The sequence below is a fragment of the Erythrolamprus reginae genome, chromosome 2 (assembly GCF_031021105.1).
Source record: "Erythrolamprus reginae isolate rEryReg1 chromosome 2, rEryReg1.hap1, whole genome shotgun sequence".
NCBI lineage: Eukaryota > Metazoa > Chordata > Lepidosauria > Squamata > Dipsadidae > Erythrolamprus > Erythrolamprus reginae.
Genome location: NC_091951.1, coordinates 32,036,931 through 32,049,874, shown reverse-complemented (window position 1 = coordinate 32,049,874; position 12,944 = coordinate 32,036,931). Strand labels below are relative to the sequence as shown.

At 44.4% G+C, this 12,944-nt stretch overlaps 1 protein-coding gene across 4 annotated transcripts in view; it reads left to right on the top strand.

Moving 5' to 3' along the window:
* The window catches only part of LOC139160098 (E3 ubiquitin-protein ligase TRIM39-like), a 51,708-nt gene extending 44,316 nt beyond the window's left edge, over positions 1-7,392 (top strand). For all 4 annotated transcript variants that reach the window (XM_070737632.1, XM_070737634.1, XM_070737633.1 and 1 more), the window contains one exon: positions 6,212-7,392. In XM_070737632.1, coding sequence (XP_070593733.1) covers positions 6,212-6,726 — 515 coding nt within the window. In that variant the 3' untranslated portion in view covers positions 6,727-7,392. The remainder of the gene's footprint in view (positions 1-6,211) is intronic.
* Positions 7,393-12,944: the final 5,552 nt, after the last annotated feature.

Sequence of the window (12,944 nt, the reverse complement as noted above, 5' to 3'; positions counted from 1 at the left end):
CCCTGTCGGTGAGACCTGACTTGTGCATCTTTCACCCAGATAGGGTAGTTTTGCACCTAGATCCAACTTTTCTAACTAAGGTTAATACGGCCTTTCATTGCACCCAAGAAATAATCCTACCGGACTTTTGCACTCATGGGTCCCATCCTTTGGAGCTTAGATGGCGCAAGCTAGATGTTCACAGAGCCCTGAAGGTGAATATCCGCCGGACAAGACCGTTCAGAAATCCTTGTTCGTCTCTTTCCTCCCTTCGTTGATGTGATCCAGAGTGTCATCCAAGACCATCAGCAGGTGGGTTCGCTCTTGTATAATTTCAGCATACAAGTCCAAAGCTACCCCTCTGCCTGCAGGGGTCACAGTCCACTCTACCAGGAGTGCAGCTACCACGGCTGCATGAGCTACACATGTCGTGTGGCTAGCTGGGCTGCTCCTACTACCTTTATAAAACACTATCGTCTGGATGCTTTAGCTTCAGCGAAAGTGACCTTTGGACATAGAGTGCTGCAAAGGGTGTGCACTGCTTCTGCGCCCCTGCTCCAGCCGTCTCCCACCCTAGGTAAATGAGCTTGACTATATCCCATGTTGGACTCTCTGTAGCAGTGCATAGGAGAAGAACTGTTGAACTTACCTGAATGGTCTTCTCGATGCACTGCAAGGAGAGTCCAAACCCGCCCGGCTGTTTCTTGAGGCCCAGGGGCACAGAGTTTTTGGTTTGTTTGTTTTTTTCTAAAATTTCTATTTTCTATGTCTACAGTTAAAGTTTTGCCTTGCATACTTGTGGTTAATAAATTATTCTTTGTTCATTACACCACTCCATTTTTAATTGACTGGCCCATTGAGGCAGCTAAGGGGGCGGGACCTGTTTTATATGCTAATTTTTAACTCAGTCCCTGCCAATAAGGCTGAAGTATTACCCATGTTGGACTCTCAATGCAGTGCATTGAGAGTCCAACATTTGCTGCTGACTGGATCTATCTTAATCAACTGAATTGCTGCACTATTACCTATATTTTATATATTCTATATTTTTTATTCGTATCTATTATCTTTTTATTAATATTTTAATCTTTAGTATTTTTAATTATAAACTGATTTATATTTTAACTTAATTATTGGGGGGGTGTTTTAGTGATGGATAATTGGGGTAGGTGTAGTATGTATGGAGTGAATGATTGGGATGGGTGATGGGATGGGTGGGATGGGTGGGATGGATGGGGTCATAATATGGGTGAGATGAATGTGAACGATGTAAATAATATATTTGGCCTACCTGGCGCTGGAGAGGCAGGAGGGGGAGGGACACCTATCTCTGGGGTGACAGAGGGTCAGGATATTTCACTGTTGCTGGGGAGAGGCAGATATGGCGGGAGCCACGGAGCTAGCCATTCCAGGGGAAGGAGGGATCGTTGCTTAATAACGATCCCTTGTTCCGGCTCCGTGAGCTCAAGCCAGAATACTGGTGACGAGTGTAATTCTGGCCCTGGGCTCAGGTTGCTGATTCTCAATGCCAGTTCGGTGGTAAATAAAGCTCTCCTCATCTGGGATTTAATCCTGGATGAGGAGGCCGACCTAGCATGTGTAACTGAAACCTGGCTGGGCCCAGAGGGAGGAGTTCCTCTCTCTGAAATTTGCCCAGCCGGGTTTCAGATATGGCATCAACCTCAACCCCAGGGAAGTGGGGGAGGAGTGGCTATTATAGCCAGGGAGAGCCTTTGCCTACGTAGACTCGTTGCTCCGGAGATTGCGGGTTGTGAGTCCCTCCTGGTGAAGTTGGATTTAGGGGTTCAGGTGGGCTTGTTTCTCATGTACCTGCCACCCAGCTGCATGGCACAAACCCTGCCTGTGCTACTCGAGGAGGTAGCCAGGTTGGCGGTGGGGTTCCCTAGACTTATTGTCTTGGGGGACCTCAACCTGCCGTCGCTCAGCGAATCCCCTGGACTGGCACAGGAGATCATGACCACCATGGCAGCCATGGACCTGACCCAAGTAGTACAGGGTCGGACTCACGAGGGGGGGCATGCACCCGACATGGTATTCCTCTCTGAGCAACTGAGTAATGGTCTGAGACTAAGGGGCTTAGAAGTGTTGCCTTTGTCATGGTCAAACCATTTTCTACCGCGGCTTGATTCCTGGCTCCAATCCTCCCCCGCAGGGAGGCGGAACCGATTAAGTTGTTCCGCCCCAGGCACCTGATGGATCCAGAAGGTTTTCAGAAGGTGCTTGGGGTCCTTCCAGATACACTCGTCCACAGTTCGGCAGAGTCTCTGGCTGAGGCCTGGAACAAGGCTGCAACGGAGGCCCTTGACTGAATTGCGCCGCTGCGACCTCTCCATGGCGCTAGACCCCGTAGAGCTCCATGGTTCGACGAGGAGCTCCGGGAGTTGAAACACCAGAAGAGACGTCTAGAGAAGCGATGGAGGAAAAGTAAGTCCGAATCCGATCGAACACTTGTAAGAGCTCATATTAAGACTTACAAAGTGGTGCTCAAGGCGGCAAGATGTGCGTATCATGCCGCCTTGATTGCATGAGTGGAATCCCGCCTGGCCGCTCTGTTTAGGGTAACCCGCTCCCTTCTTAATCAGGGGGGAGTTGGGGAGCCCTTACAGAGTAGTGCCGAGGATTTCAACACGTTTTTCGCTGATAAAATCGCTCGGATCCGAGCAGACCTCGACTCCAATTGTAAAACGGAGTCGACTGACAACGAGTCAGTCGAGGTGACTGGGGCTAAACGTCTTTGCCCATCTGTCTGGGGGGACTTTGACTTGGTGACACCTGATGAAGTGGACAAGGCCATTGGAGCTGTGAGTTCCACCACCTGTCTACTGGATCCGTGCCGTCTTGGTTGGTTTCGGCCAGTCGAGAGGTGACACGGAGCTGGGCCCAGGAGATTGTCAACGCCTCCTTGGGGAGGGGGTCCTTTCCGGCCCTTTATAGGGAGGCACTTGTGCGCTCCCCCCTCAAGAAGCCTTCCCTGGACCCAGCCGTGCTAAATAACTACTGTCCAGTCTCCAACCTTCCCTTTATGGGGAAGGTTGTTGAGAAGGTGGTGGCACTCCAACTCCAGCGGTCCTTGAAAGAAGCCGATTATCTAGGTCCTCAGCAGTCTGGATTCAGGCCCGGCTACAGCACAGAAATTGCTTTGGTCACGTTGATGGATGATCTCTGGCGGGCCCGGGACAAGGGCTTGTCTTCTGTCCTGGTGCTTCTTGACCTCTCAGCGGCTTTCGATACCATCGACCATGGTATCCTTCTGCGCCGGCTGGAGGGGTTGGGAGTGGGAGGCACTGTTCTTCAGTGGTTCTCCTCCTACCTCTCCGGTCGGTCGCAGTCAGTGTTAGTGGGGGGGTCAGAGGTCAACCTCTAGGTCTCTCCCTTGTGGGGTGCCTCAGGGGTCGGTCCTCTCCCCCCTGCTATTTAATATCTACATGAAACCGCTGGGTGAGATCATCCAAGGACATGGGGTGAGGTATCATCAATATGCCGATGATACCCAGCTGTACATCTCCACCCCATGTCCAGTCAGCGAAGCAGTGGAAGTGATGTGCCGGTGCTTGGAGGCTGTTGGGGCCTGGATGGTGAGTCTTCGGAGAGGGGCGGCATACAAATCTAAGTAATAAATAAATAAACTCAAACTCAACCCAGACAAGACGGAGTGGCTGTGGGTCTTGCCTCCCAAGGACAATTCCATCTGTCCGTCCATTACCCTGGGGGGAGAATCACTGACCCCCTCAGAGAGGGTTCGCAACTTGGGCATCCTCCTCGATCCACAGCTCACATTAGAGAAACATGTTTCAGCTGTGGCGAGGGGGGCGTTCGCCCAGGTTCGCCTGGTGTACCAGTTGCGGCCCTATTTGGACCGGGAGTCACTGCTCACAGTCACTCATGCCCTCATCACCTCGAGGCTCGACTACTGTAATGCTCTCTACATGGGGCTACCTTTGAAAAGTGTTCGGAAACTTCAGATCGTGCAGAATGCAGCTGCGAGAGCAATCATGGGCTTCCCTAAATATGCCCATGTCACACCAACACTCAGTCTGCATTGGTTGCCGATCAGTTTCCGATCACAGTTCAAAGTGTTGGTTATGAACTATAAAGCCCTTCATGGCACTGGACCAGATTACCTCAGGGACCGCCTTCTGCCACACGAATCCCAGCGACCAGTTAGGTCCCACAGAGTGGGTCTTCTCCGGGTCCTGTCAACTAAACAATGTCGCTTGGCGGGACCCAGGGGAAGAACCGTCTCTGTGGTGGCCCCGGCCCTCTGGAACCAACTCCCCACAGAGATTAGAATTGCCCCCACCCTCCGTGCCTTTCGTAAGCTACTTAGAACTCACCTCTGCCGCCAGGCATGGGGGAATTTAGATACCCTTTCCCCCTAGACCTTTACAATTTTATGCATGGTATGTCTGCATGTATGTTTGGTTTTTTTATATTAAGAGGTTTTTAATTCGCTTTTGGTATTGGATTATTATTGTACACTGTTTATGATTGCTGTTAGCCGCCCCGAGTTTTCGGAGAGGGGTGGCATATAAATCCAATAAAAACAAAACAAACAAAGCATCGAGAAGACCGTTCAGGTAAGTTCAACAGTTCATTTGGCCTGGGACTGAAAGGAATATTGAATTTCTACCAAACTAATAACATCCTGTTGATTTTACTGCCTGATTGTAAGTTGGTGAGACATGCGGCCTTTGGAAGCAGAGAAATTAGGTCCTTTGGGTCAAATCATGTAGCAAAGTTGGAGCATCAGGGTTGCCTCCACCTTGTGGGCGATCAGACTAAGGAAAGCAGAGGTTTCCTGTGCAAGATCCTCCCCTTTTCTCCATGCCTGTGATACCCTGAAGCTCGTAGAGAAAAGGGTGGAGCTTCCTCAAATCCCATAATTTCTCCCAAGTTACCTCTGGGGGATCCTTCCTACTCTGCCAGTTGGAATTGAAACATGGCAGCCTCTTATTCTGCCTGATCTTCTGGATTAATGCTCTAGGAAGGGTCCCTGTTCAACCTTGGCTGTCTCAGCAACTCATTGAAGACAAAGCCAACCACTCTTCTCTCCCAATCCCATTAATCTCATCTGCAAGATGGAAACTAAAGTGAATTGTGAAGGAGGCTAGAAGAGGTAGAGCACTATGAAGGGTTTGAAGGACTTGGCCATAAGTCTTCAACCTTGGCCAATGTAAAACTTGTGGACTTGAGTTCCCTGAATTCCCCATCCAGCATGACTGACCTGAAGGGCAATCAGCAGAGTGGTGGCCACATAGGAGACTAGAGACTAAAGGAATTGACCAGTGCAGGCAAGAGATGAACAGGTGAGCCTTAGAGCCAAGAGCAGGACAAATAATTCGGGGATCCTGAGGGTGTGCAGCTGAGTGGCAGCAGGACTGGCAGGTGGCAAAGACAACCTAAATGAATGGAACGAGAAAGCCAGATGTTAGAAGGATGCCAAATAGGCCAGCAATTAACAGAGGATGCGACTGAAATCCCAGCAACGGGTCAGGTCCCACAAAGTCGGCCTTCTCCAGGTTCCGTCAACTAGACAATGTCATTTGGAAGGACCTAGGGGGAGAGCCTTCTCTGTGGGGGCTCTGGTCCTCTGGAATCAGCTCCCCCTGAGATTCGTACTGCCCCTACCCTTCTCACCTTCCATAAGAGTCTTAAGACTCATTTATGCCTCCACGCCTGGGGCCATTAGATTCTTGCCCCCTGTCAAATGAATGTGTTGAGAGAATGTTGAGTGTATGGGATGATTTTTTAAATGCTTTTTTTGGAGTTTTAGATTTTTAACTAATTAATTGGATTCAAGATATTGTATATTGTTTATTATATGTTGTGAGCCACCTTGAGTCCTCGGAGAGGGGCGGTATAGAAATCCAATAAATAAGTAGATGAATAAAAGGAAGCAAGGAAGCAAGGAAGGAAGGAAGACAGATGGGAGAGAGCCTGATTGCTTGGAAAAAAGGAGTACAGGGGGTACCTGGCCCCATCAGGGAATTCCAAGTGTTGAAGTCCACAAATCTTACAGTTGCCAAAGTTGGAGAACTCTTAACAAGGCAATGCTTTTGAAAATAACAATGAGTTTTCTGCCCTGAAGGGATGTTTGGAAGCTGAAGTCCCTTCACAAAAGAGGGATGAACTCTTGGGGGTGAAGGCACACGCAAGGCCTGCAACTGAAACTCTTGTTCTTCTCCATCCTTCCTTCCCTTTCCCCTTACAGAGAATGTAACTCTGGACCCAGGCACAGCCGATCCTAACAACCTTCACATGTCTGGAGATCAAAAAAGCATCACAGGAGTTAAGACACTTAATGTAATGTATTTTGTCTCAAAAGGCCAAATATTTGAATTTAATCCTTATGTCCTTGGCTGTCAGAAGTTCTCAACTGGGAGACATTTCTGGGAAGTAATTGTAGGAGATGGAGCAGGATGGGGTGTAGGGATTGCCAAAAAACCAGAGAACGCAACAAATGTTGACGTGCAGACCAACCACTGGCAGATTGGGGAATGGAAAGGGAAATACATGGCCATTTCTCCATCAAAACGGTCTTATCTCGTCCTGACTGGGAGGCCAACAAGAATCCGCGTCTCTCTCAACTGCGAAGAGGGGAAACTGGACTTTTTTGATGGCAGGACTGCAGCTCTGCTCCATACGTTCTCCGATGCTTCCTTGGTCGGAGAGACCCTTTGGCCCTGTTTCTTTTTGCGTATTGGTGTCTGCATGACACTCCTCTGAGTTTTATGCTGTTTCAAATCAAACAAATAAGTGATTATTCAGCATGATACACAGAAAGAGAAGACGCACAGAAGACAGTAGACAGAAACAAAACATACCGTCTGTTATCAAGATAGGAGAGGTTTGTGGACTAAATACGACACCTGGCTCAAGCCAAAATTCAAATAGAATTGTTTTTTTTAAATTGACATACACAAAACAACAAAAACATAAAACATATACAAGGGCTTTTATCCGCCCCACTATTTTTAGAAGTTGTTCAGAGTAAAGTTTAATCGTACGTAAAATTTCTAAAAGTAAGATATACTGTTCCTTATACAGTATTTTACTTCATTTGCAAATTATTCAATTTATTTAAGTATTCTCTGTAATTGTATTTTAATTAACCACTAATTATTTTCCCTTAATTTTTTGTTCTAACCAATTGTAAACCTTGTCCCATACTTTGTAATATTCAGTTTCTTCTTGATCTTTTAACCTTATCATCATGTCCATTTCGGCACATTCTACTACTTTCTTAATTAAATCTTGTTCTTGTGGAATTTCTTCTCCTTTCCATCTTTGAGCAAAGTTTATTCCAGCCACCATTAAAATATGTATTATCAAATATCTAATTTCTTTTGTATAGTTTTTGGAGAGGATGCCTAATAAAAAAATTCTGGAGCATTTTTTATTTCACATTTTGTGATTTTGTTTAGTAATTTCTCAATCATATTCCAATATGTTTTAGCTTTAGGACATGTCCACCACCAGTGATAATATGAACCAATTTCTTTGCATTTCCAGCATTTTGGTTGAATAGTTGGGTACATTTTTGCTAATCTGTTGGGTGGTAAATGCCATCAATAAAACATTTTAAATTGATGTTCTTTAAAAGCTACTGATTTGGTTATCCTCCAATTGTAAGGCCAGAGCTTCTCCCATCTATTTAAATCTATGGTACGCCCAAAATTTCCACAACAACTAATCGTCCTGTCTTTAACAATGTCACCTTGCATTTTATATTTTATCATAAATTTGTAAATTTTACCAATTAGCTTTCCCTGACCTTTCATAATTAACTTAATCTAAGTCACTGTTGCCTTTTTGAAAAATGTAGCCTTTTTTATCCTGTAAAAATCTTGTCTGAGTCTGTGCATATGTCCACCAGTTCAATATTATAACTTCTGCACTGAGATCTTGTTTGGTTTTTAAATTTAGCTGTGAGCCTAAAAGATTTTTATATTTAATTATTTCTCCTATTTTAATTGAATTTGGATGACAAATTGCCTCTATTGGGGATACCCAATCTGGCATTGTGAGAAAATGGTTTTTCTTAATTTCTAACCATGTTTGTAGAAGTGAGTTCCTCGTTGTATCTTTTTAAAAAATATATATGTGCTTTATATTAGTCGTACCGTATGAAACCATGCCACCCCAACATTAAATCATGGCCCTCAAAGTTAAGATTCTCTTGTTGTCTAAAGTTAACCAGTCCTTGATCCATTTTAGAGTGGCTGCTTGATAATAAATCTTCCAATTGTGGAGGCCCAAACTTCCTCTTTTTTTACATCTTGAAGAGCTGTGATCTTTATTCTCGCTTTTTTACCCTGCCATATGAATTTTGAGACTACAACTGCACACAATTGAAAGTAAATTGGGAAGCCTGTCATTGTGGAGTCTGCCTGGCAACAACAAAGAATGCTTATCCACAGGAAATATGCATGTGTAAAGCTTGTAACAATTTGGGGTAGTTAGAAAGCTGATAAAAGTAACAAGAGTTAGGCAACTTGCAGACCTCAGCTAAAAGAGGAATATAGATGGCTTGGAGCAAATAAAAGGTGTTAGATAACTCCTGGGGCATCCATTGGCCAAGACCTAGGAATAGGGACAGCTAGAGACCAATAGATCAAATTGTAGAATATGACTAAAATGTTCATTAGATGATATCTCTTATAACCCCACCTTGTCCCGCCTTTAGTGAAAATGTGAAAACGGGTAATTTAATAACATTATTGACTTTGATAAAAATGCAAATTAGGATGAACATTTAAAATGCTAATATTTGGGAAGGGGGAATTTGAGAGATGTTTCCGGAAATGATGAAATATGGTAAATAACTGGTGTAACTGTAAAATAAAGGAGAAATATTGGGCATATAGTGATGCTCTTTATGTGTAAAGGTTGAGTAAGAGAAGATAAAGAATTATGGAAAGAATAATTTGGCTGAAGCTGGAATAATAAAGATATGGTGCAAAATGATTAATTTGCGATAAAGGATTATAGAAAAGAGACGGATGTTGAAAAAAATGGGAAGATTAGAATATATTAAAGTTATGAGTGTGTATATGATGTGGAAGATGTAACCTGGTCGAAACTGTGTACATAAAATATGTATGATGAAAAAGTTATAATAAAATAAAAAACTAAACAAAAGAAATAAATTAAGGAGCAGGAACAAGCCGTGGTGGAGGAAAAGAAAGAGGCAAAATGTGGAGAAAAGGTAAGGACAGGCCAGGAGACATCCCAGGGGATAAGGGGTGTCCACCTGAGATCCGGCTTGGAAATGGGAAACGCAGCAAAAAGGCATTGCTAATCCTAATACAGTGATACCTTGTCTTACAAACTTAATTGGTTCTGGGACGAGGTTCTTAAGATGAAAAGTTTGTAAGATGAAACAATGTTTCCCATAGGAATCAATGGAAAAGCGATTAATGCGTGCAAACCCAAAATTCACCCCTTTTGCCAGCCGAAGCGCCCGTTTTTGTGCTGCTGGGATTCCCCTGAGACTCCCCTCTGTGGGAAACCCCACCTCTGGACTTCTGTGTTTTTGCGATGCTGCAGGGGAATCCCAGCATCGCAAAAACAAGCTCACTGGCAACGGAAGTCCGGAGGTGGGGTTTCCCAGGGAAGGGAGCATCAGTGAAATTGCAGCATCGCAAAAACATTGAAGTCCTCGAAACCCCACCTCTGGACCTCTGTGCTTTTGCGATGCTGGGATTCCCCTGAGGCTCCCCTTGCTTGGAAACCCCACCTCCGGACTTCTGTTGCAGCATCACAAAAACACGGAACACAGAAGTCTGGAGGTGGAGTTTCCCATGGAGGGGAGCCTCGGGAATCCCAGCAGCACAAAAATGGGTGCTTTGGCTGGCAATGGAAGTCCGGAGGTGGAGCATCCCAGTGGCGGTGGTGGGTTTGTAAGGTGAAAATAGTTTGTAAGAAGAGGCAAAAAAATCTTAAACCCTGGGTTTGTATCTCGAAAAGTTTGTATGACGAGGCGTTTGTAAGACGAGGTATCACTGTATTTCAAAATCAGCTGCTAATCCTAATATTTCAAAATCAGCCAAAATATAACCCAATTCTCAATCTTTCCTCGTGTGGAATCTAAAATGGGGTTCCCTAAAGTAAGAATCTTGCAAAAAGGGCAAAAGAAAGATGGGAGTCCTGAGGACTTTTCTTGAAATAATATATACCGGGCTTTCAGGCAACACACTGATTTAGATCCAGAAGCCTCAGACAATCAGAAAATGATAAACAAGATTTTTATAAGGTAGTCAGCAGAAGATATTAGAACAAAGTTGCAGAAAGTGGGAAGAAGTCCAGGAAAAGGCATTACAGAATGAGATAGCTTAACGGATGGTAAGAAGAAATAAGATGTAAATTCAGAAGGCTGGCAGAAATGCAACCTTGCTAGCAGAGGCCCTTAGGCAGGAAAAGAAGGGAGGAAGGGATGTAATAAAGGAGGAAGAGGATGGGCTGGATGGAGTTCAGGGAATCTGAAGGAGTATGGGCATGGAAGAGCAAAGGTTCCCTTGGGACCCCACCAGTGTATTATGGGCAGGAAAGAAGGATATTGGAAGAGTGGATGCCTGGTGGCTATGGCCATGCAAGCAGAGAAAGAATAGTGAAGAGACCAGGGGCAGGGAGCCATTGCTCCCCCAACCCCTAGTGGAAATCCAAAGTGGGGGATCTAAACATAAGGTGTTAATCGATACTGAAACCAGGAGATCTCCTTAACTGACCTATTGCTCCTCAGAAGTAGCTGGCTGGAGAATTCTGGGAGTTGACGTCCACAAGTCTTGCCAAGTTTGGCGACCCCTGGTCCACAAGGTAGCCTTTGCCCAAATTTAAGGTCGTAAGAATATAAGAGCCATGCTGAATAAGGCCAAAGCCCATCAAGTCCAGAATTCTGTGTCACACAGTGACCCACCAATTGTATATGGGGATCTTGAGCAGAAAGAGAAGGCAAAACCTTCCCTTTCCCTTGACCCCCAACAAATGGGATTATGCCTGCCTCAACCAACATAGAGGCAGCACATGGACATCCGTTTCAATAACCACTGATACACTTGGCATCCATGAATCTGTCTAATCCTGCCTTGAAGCTATGAAGGCTGAAAGCTCTTGCAGCCTCTTCTGAAAGTGATTTCTATAAAACCAGGACCCTCTGGGTGAAGAAATTTCCTTTTATTTGTCCTCACTTTCTTACCTATGAGCTGTAGGGAGTGCCCCCTCGTCCTAGTATTGTGTGATAGAGTAAAGAATTTTTCTCTATCCACCTTTTCTATCCCATCCATGTATAATTTTATACACTTTGATGGCGTCTTTCAAGGCTGAAGAGACCAAGGTGTTGCAACCTGATTTCATAAGGGAAGTGTTCCATTTTCTTGATGATTTGTGTTGCCCTTTTTTGCACCTTTTCAAGTTCCATTATGAAGGCTGAAAGCTGTAGTAGCCTCTTCTGGAAGTGAATTCTATAAACCAAGGACCCTCTGGGTGAAGAAATATTTCCCTTTATGTGTCCTCACTTTCTTACCTATGAGCTTTATTTTATACACTTCGATCTAGTCACCCCTTATATGGAGTCTTTCAAGGCTGAAGAGACCAAGGTGTTGCAACCTGATTTCATAAGGGAAGTGCTCCATTCATCAATTCAAGGGAAGATTTGTGTTGCCCTTGTTTGCACCTTTTCAAGTTCCATTATATCTTTCTTGAGGTGCAGTGACCAGAATTGTACACACTACTCCAAGTACTCCATCGATTTATACAGAGGCAATACAACAGTCACTGACTTATTTTCGATTCACTTCCTAATCCTGCCAAGCATGAAATTTGTTTATTTTTTACTGATGCTTCGCACTGGGTTGAGCTGTCCACCAAAATCCCAAGATCCCTTTCTTGGGTTGTCTCAGAAAGCTTGGTCCCCATCAGTTGGTAGGTATAATTGGGATTCTTTGCCCCAATATACATAACTTTGCACTTGTTTAGGTTAAAATGCATTTGCCACTTTGTTGCCACTCATTCAATTTCGAGAGATCCTTCTGGAGCTCCCCACAATCAGTTTCACTTTTCACTACCCAGAACAATTTAGTGTCATCAGCAAACTTTGCTACCTCACTATTTACTTATACATCCAGATCATTAATGAATAAAATAAAAAGTAAAGATCCCCAAACTGAACCTTGGGGTACACCACTTCTCACTTCTTTCCATCCAGAGAATTGTGTCCATTTATTGCCACCCTTTGCTTCCTAGAATTTAGCCAGTTACCAATCCAGGACAAGACCTTTCCTAGGAGCCTTTGCTGAGGGACTTTGTCAAAAGCCTTTTGAAAGTCAAGATATACAATATCAACTGGGTCCCCTTTATCTATGTGTTTATTTACACCCTCAAAGAATTCTAACGTTAATAAGGCATGATTTGCCTTTGCAGAAACCATGCTGATTTTCTTTCAGCAATGCCTGTTTTTCTATGTGCCCAGTAATTTTACCCTTAATAATGATTTCAATCACTTGCCTGGATCTGAGGTTAAACTGACTGGTCTATAAGTTCCAGGATCACTTCTGGATCCTTTCTTGAAGATCAGGGTTACATTTGCCTCCCTCTAATCCTCAGGTACAGTGCCTGATCTTAGAGAAAGATTATATATTTTAGCTAGAAGTTCAACAATTTCACACTTGAGTTCCTTGAGAACTGTAGGGTGGATGCCATCTGGACCTAGCGATTTGTTGACATTTAGTTTAGAAAGGCATGCAAGAACATCTTTGTTTATGGTTTAATTCTTTCCTAAGTTTTAGAACTTTTCCTGACCTGTTTCCTGATTGGCTGGCTGGGAAAGGGACTGGCAAAGGGACAGTCCATGCAGGTCTTCCTACATTCTTTTTTTTAAATCTCCGAGACACCCCATCAATTGCAGTCTTGGCTTTGGGGTTTTATCAAGGATTTCTCCCAGTTTCTTT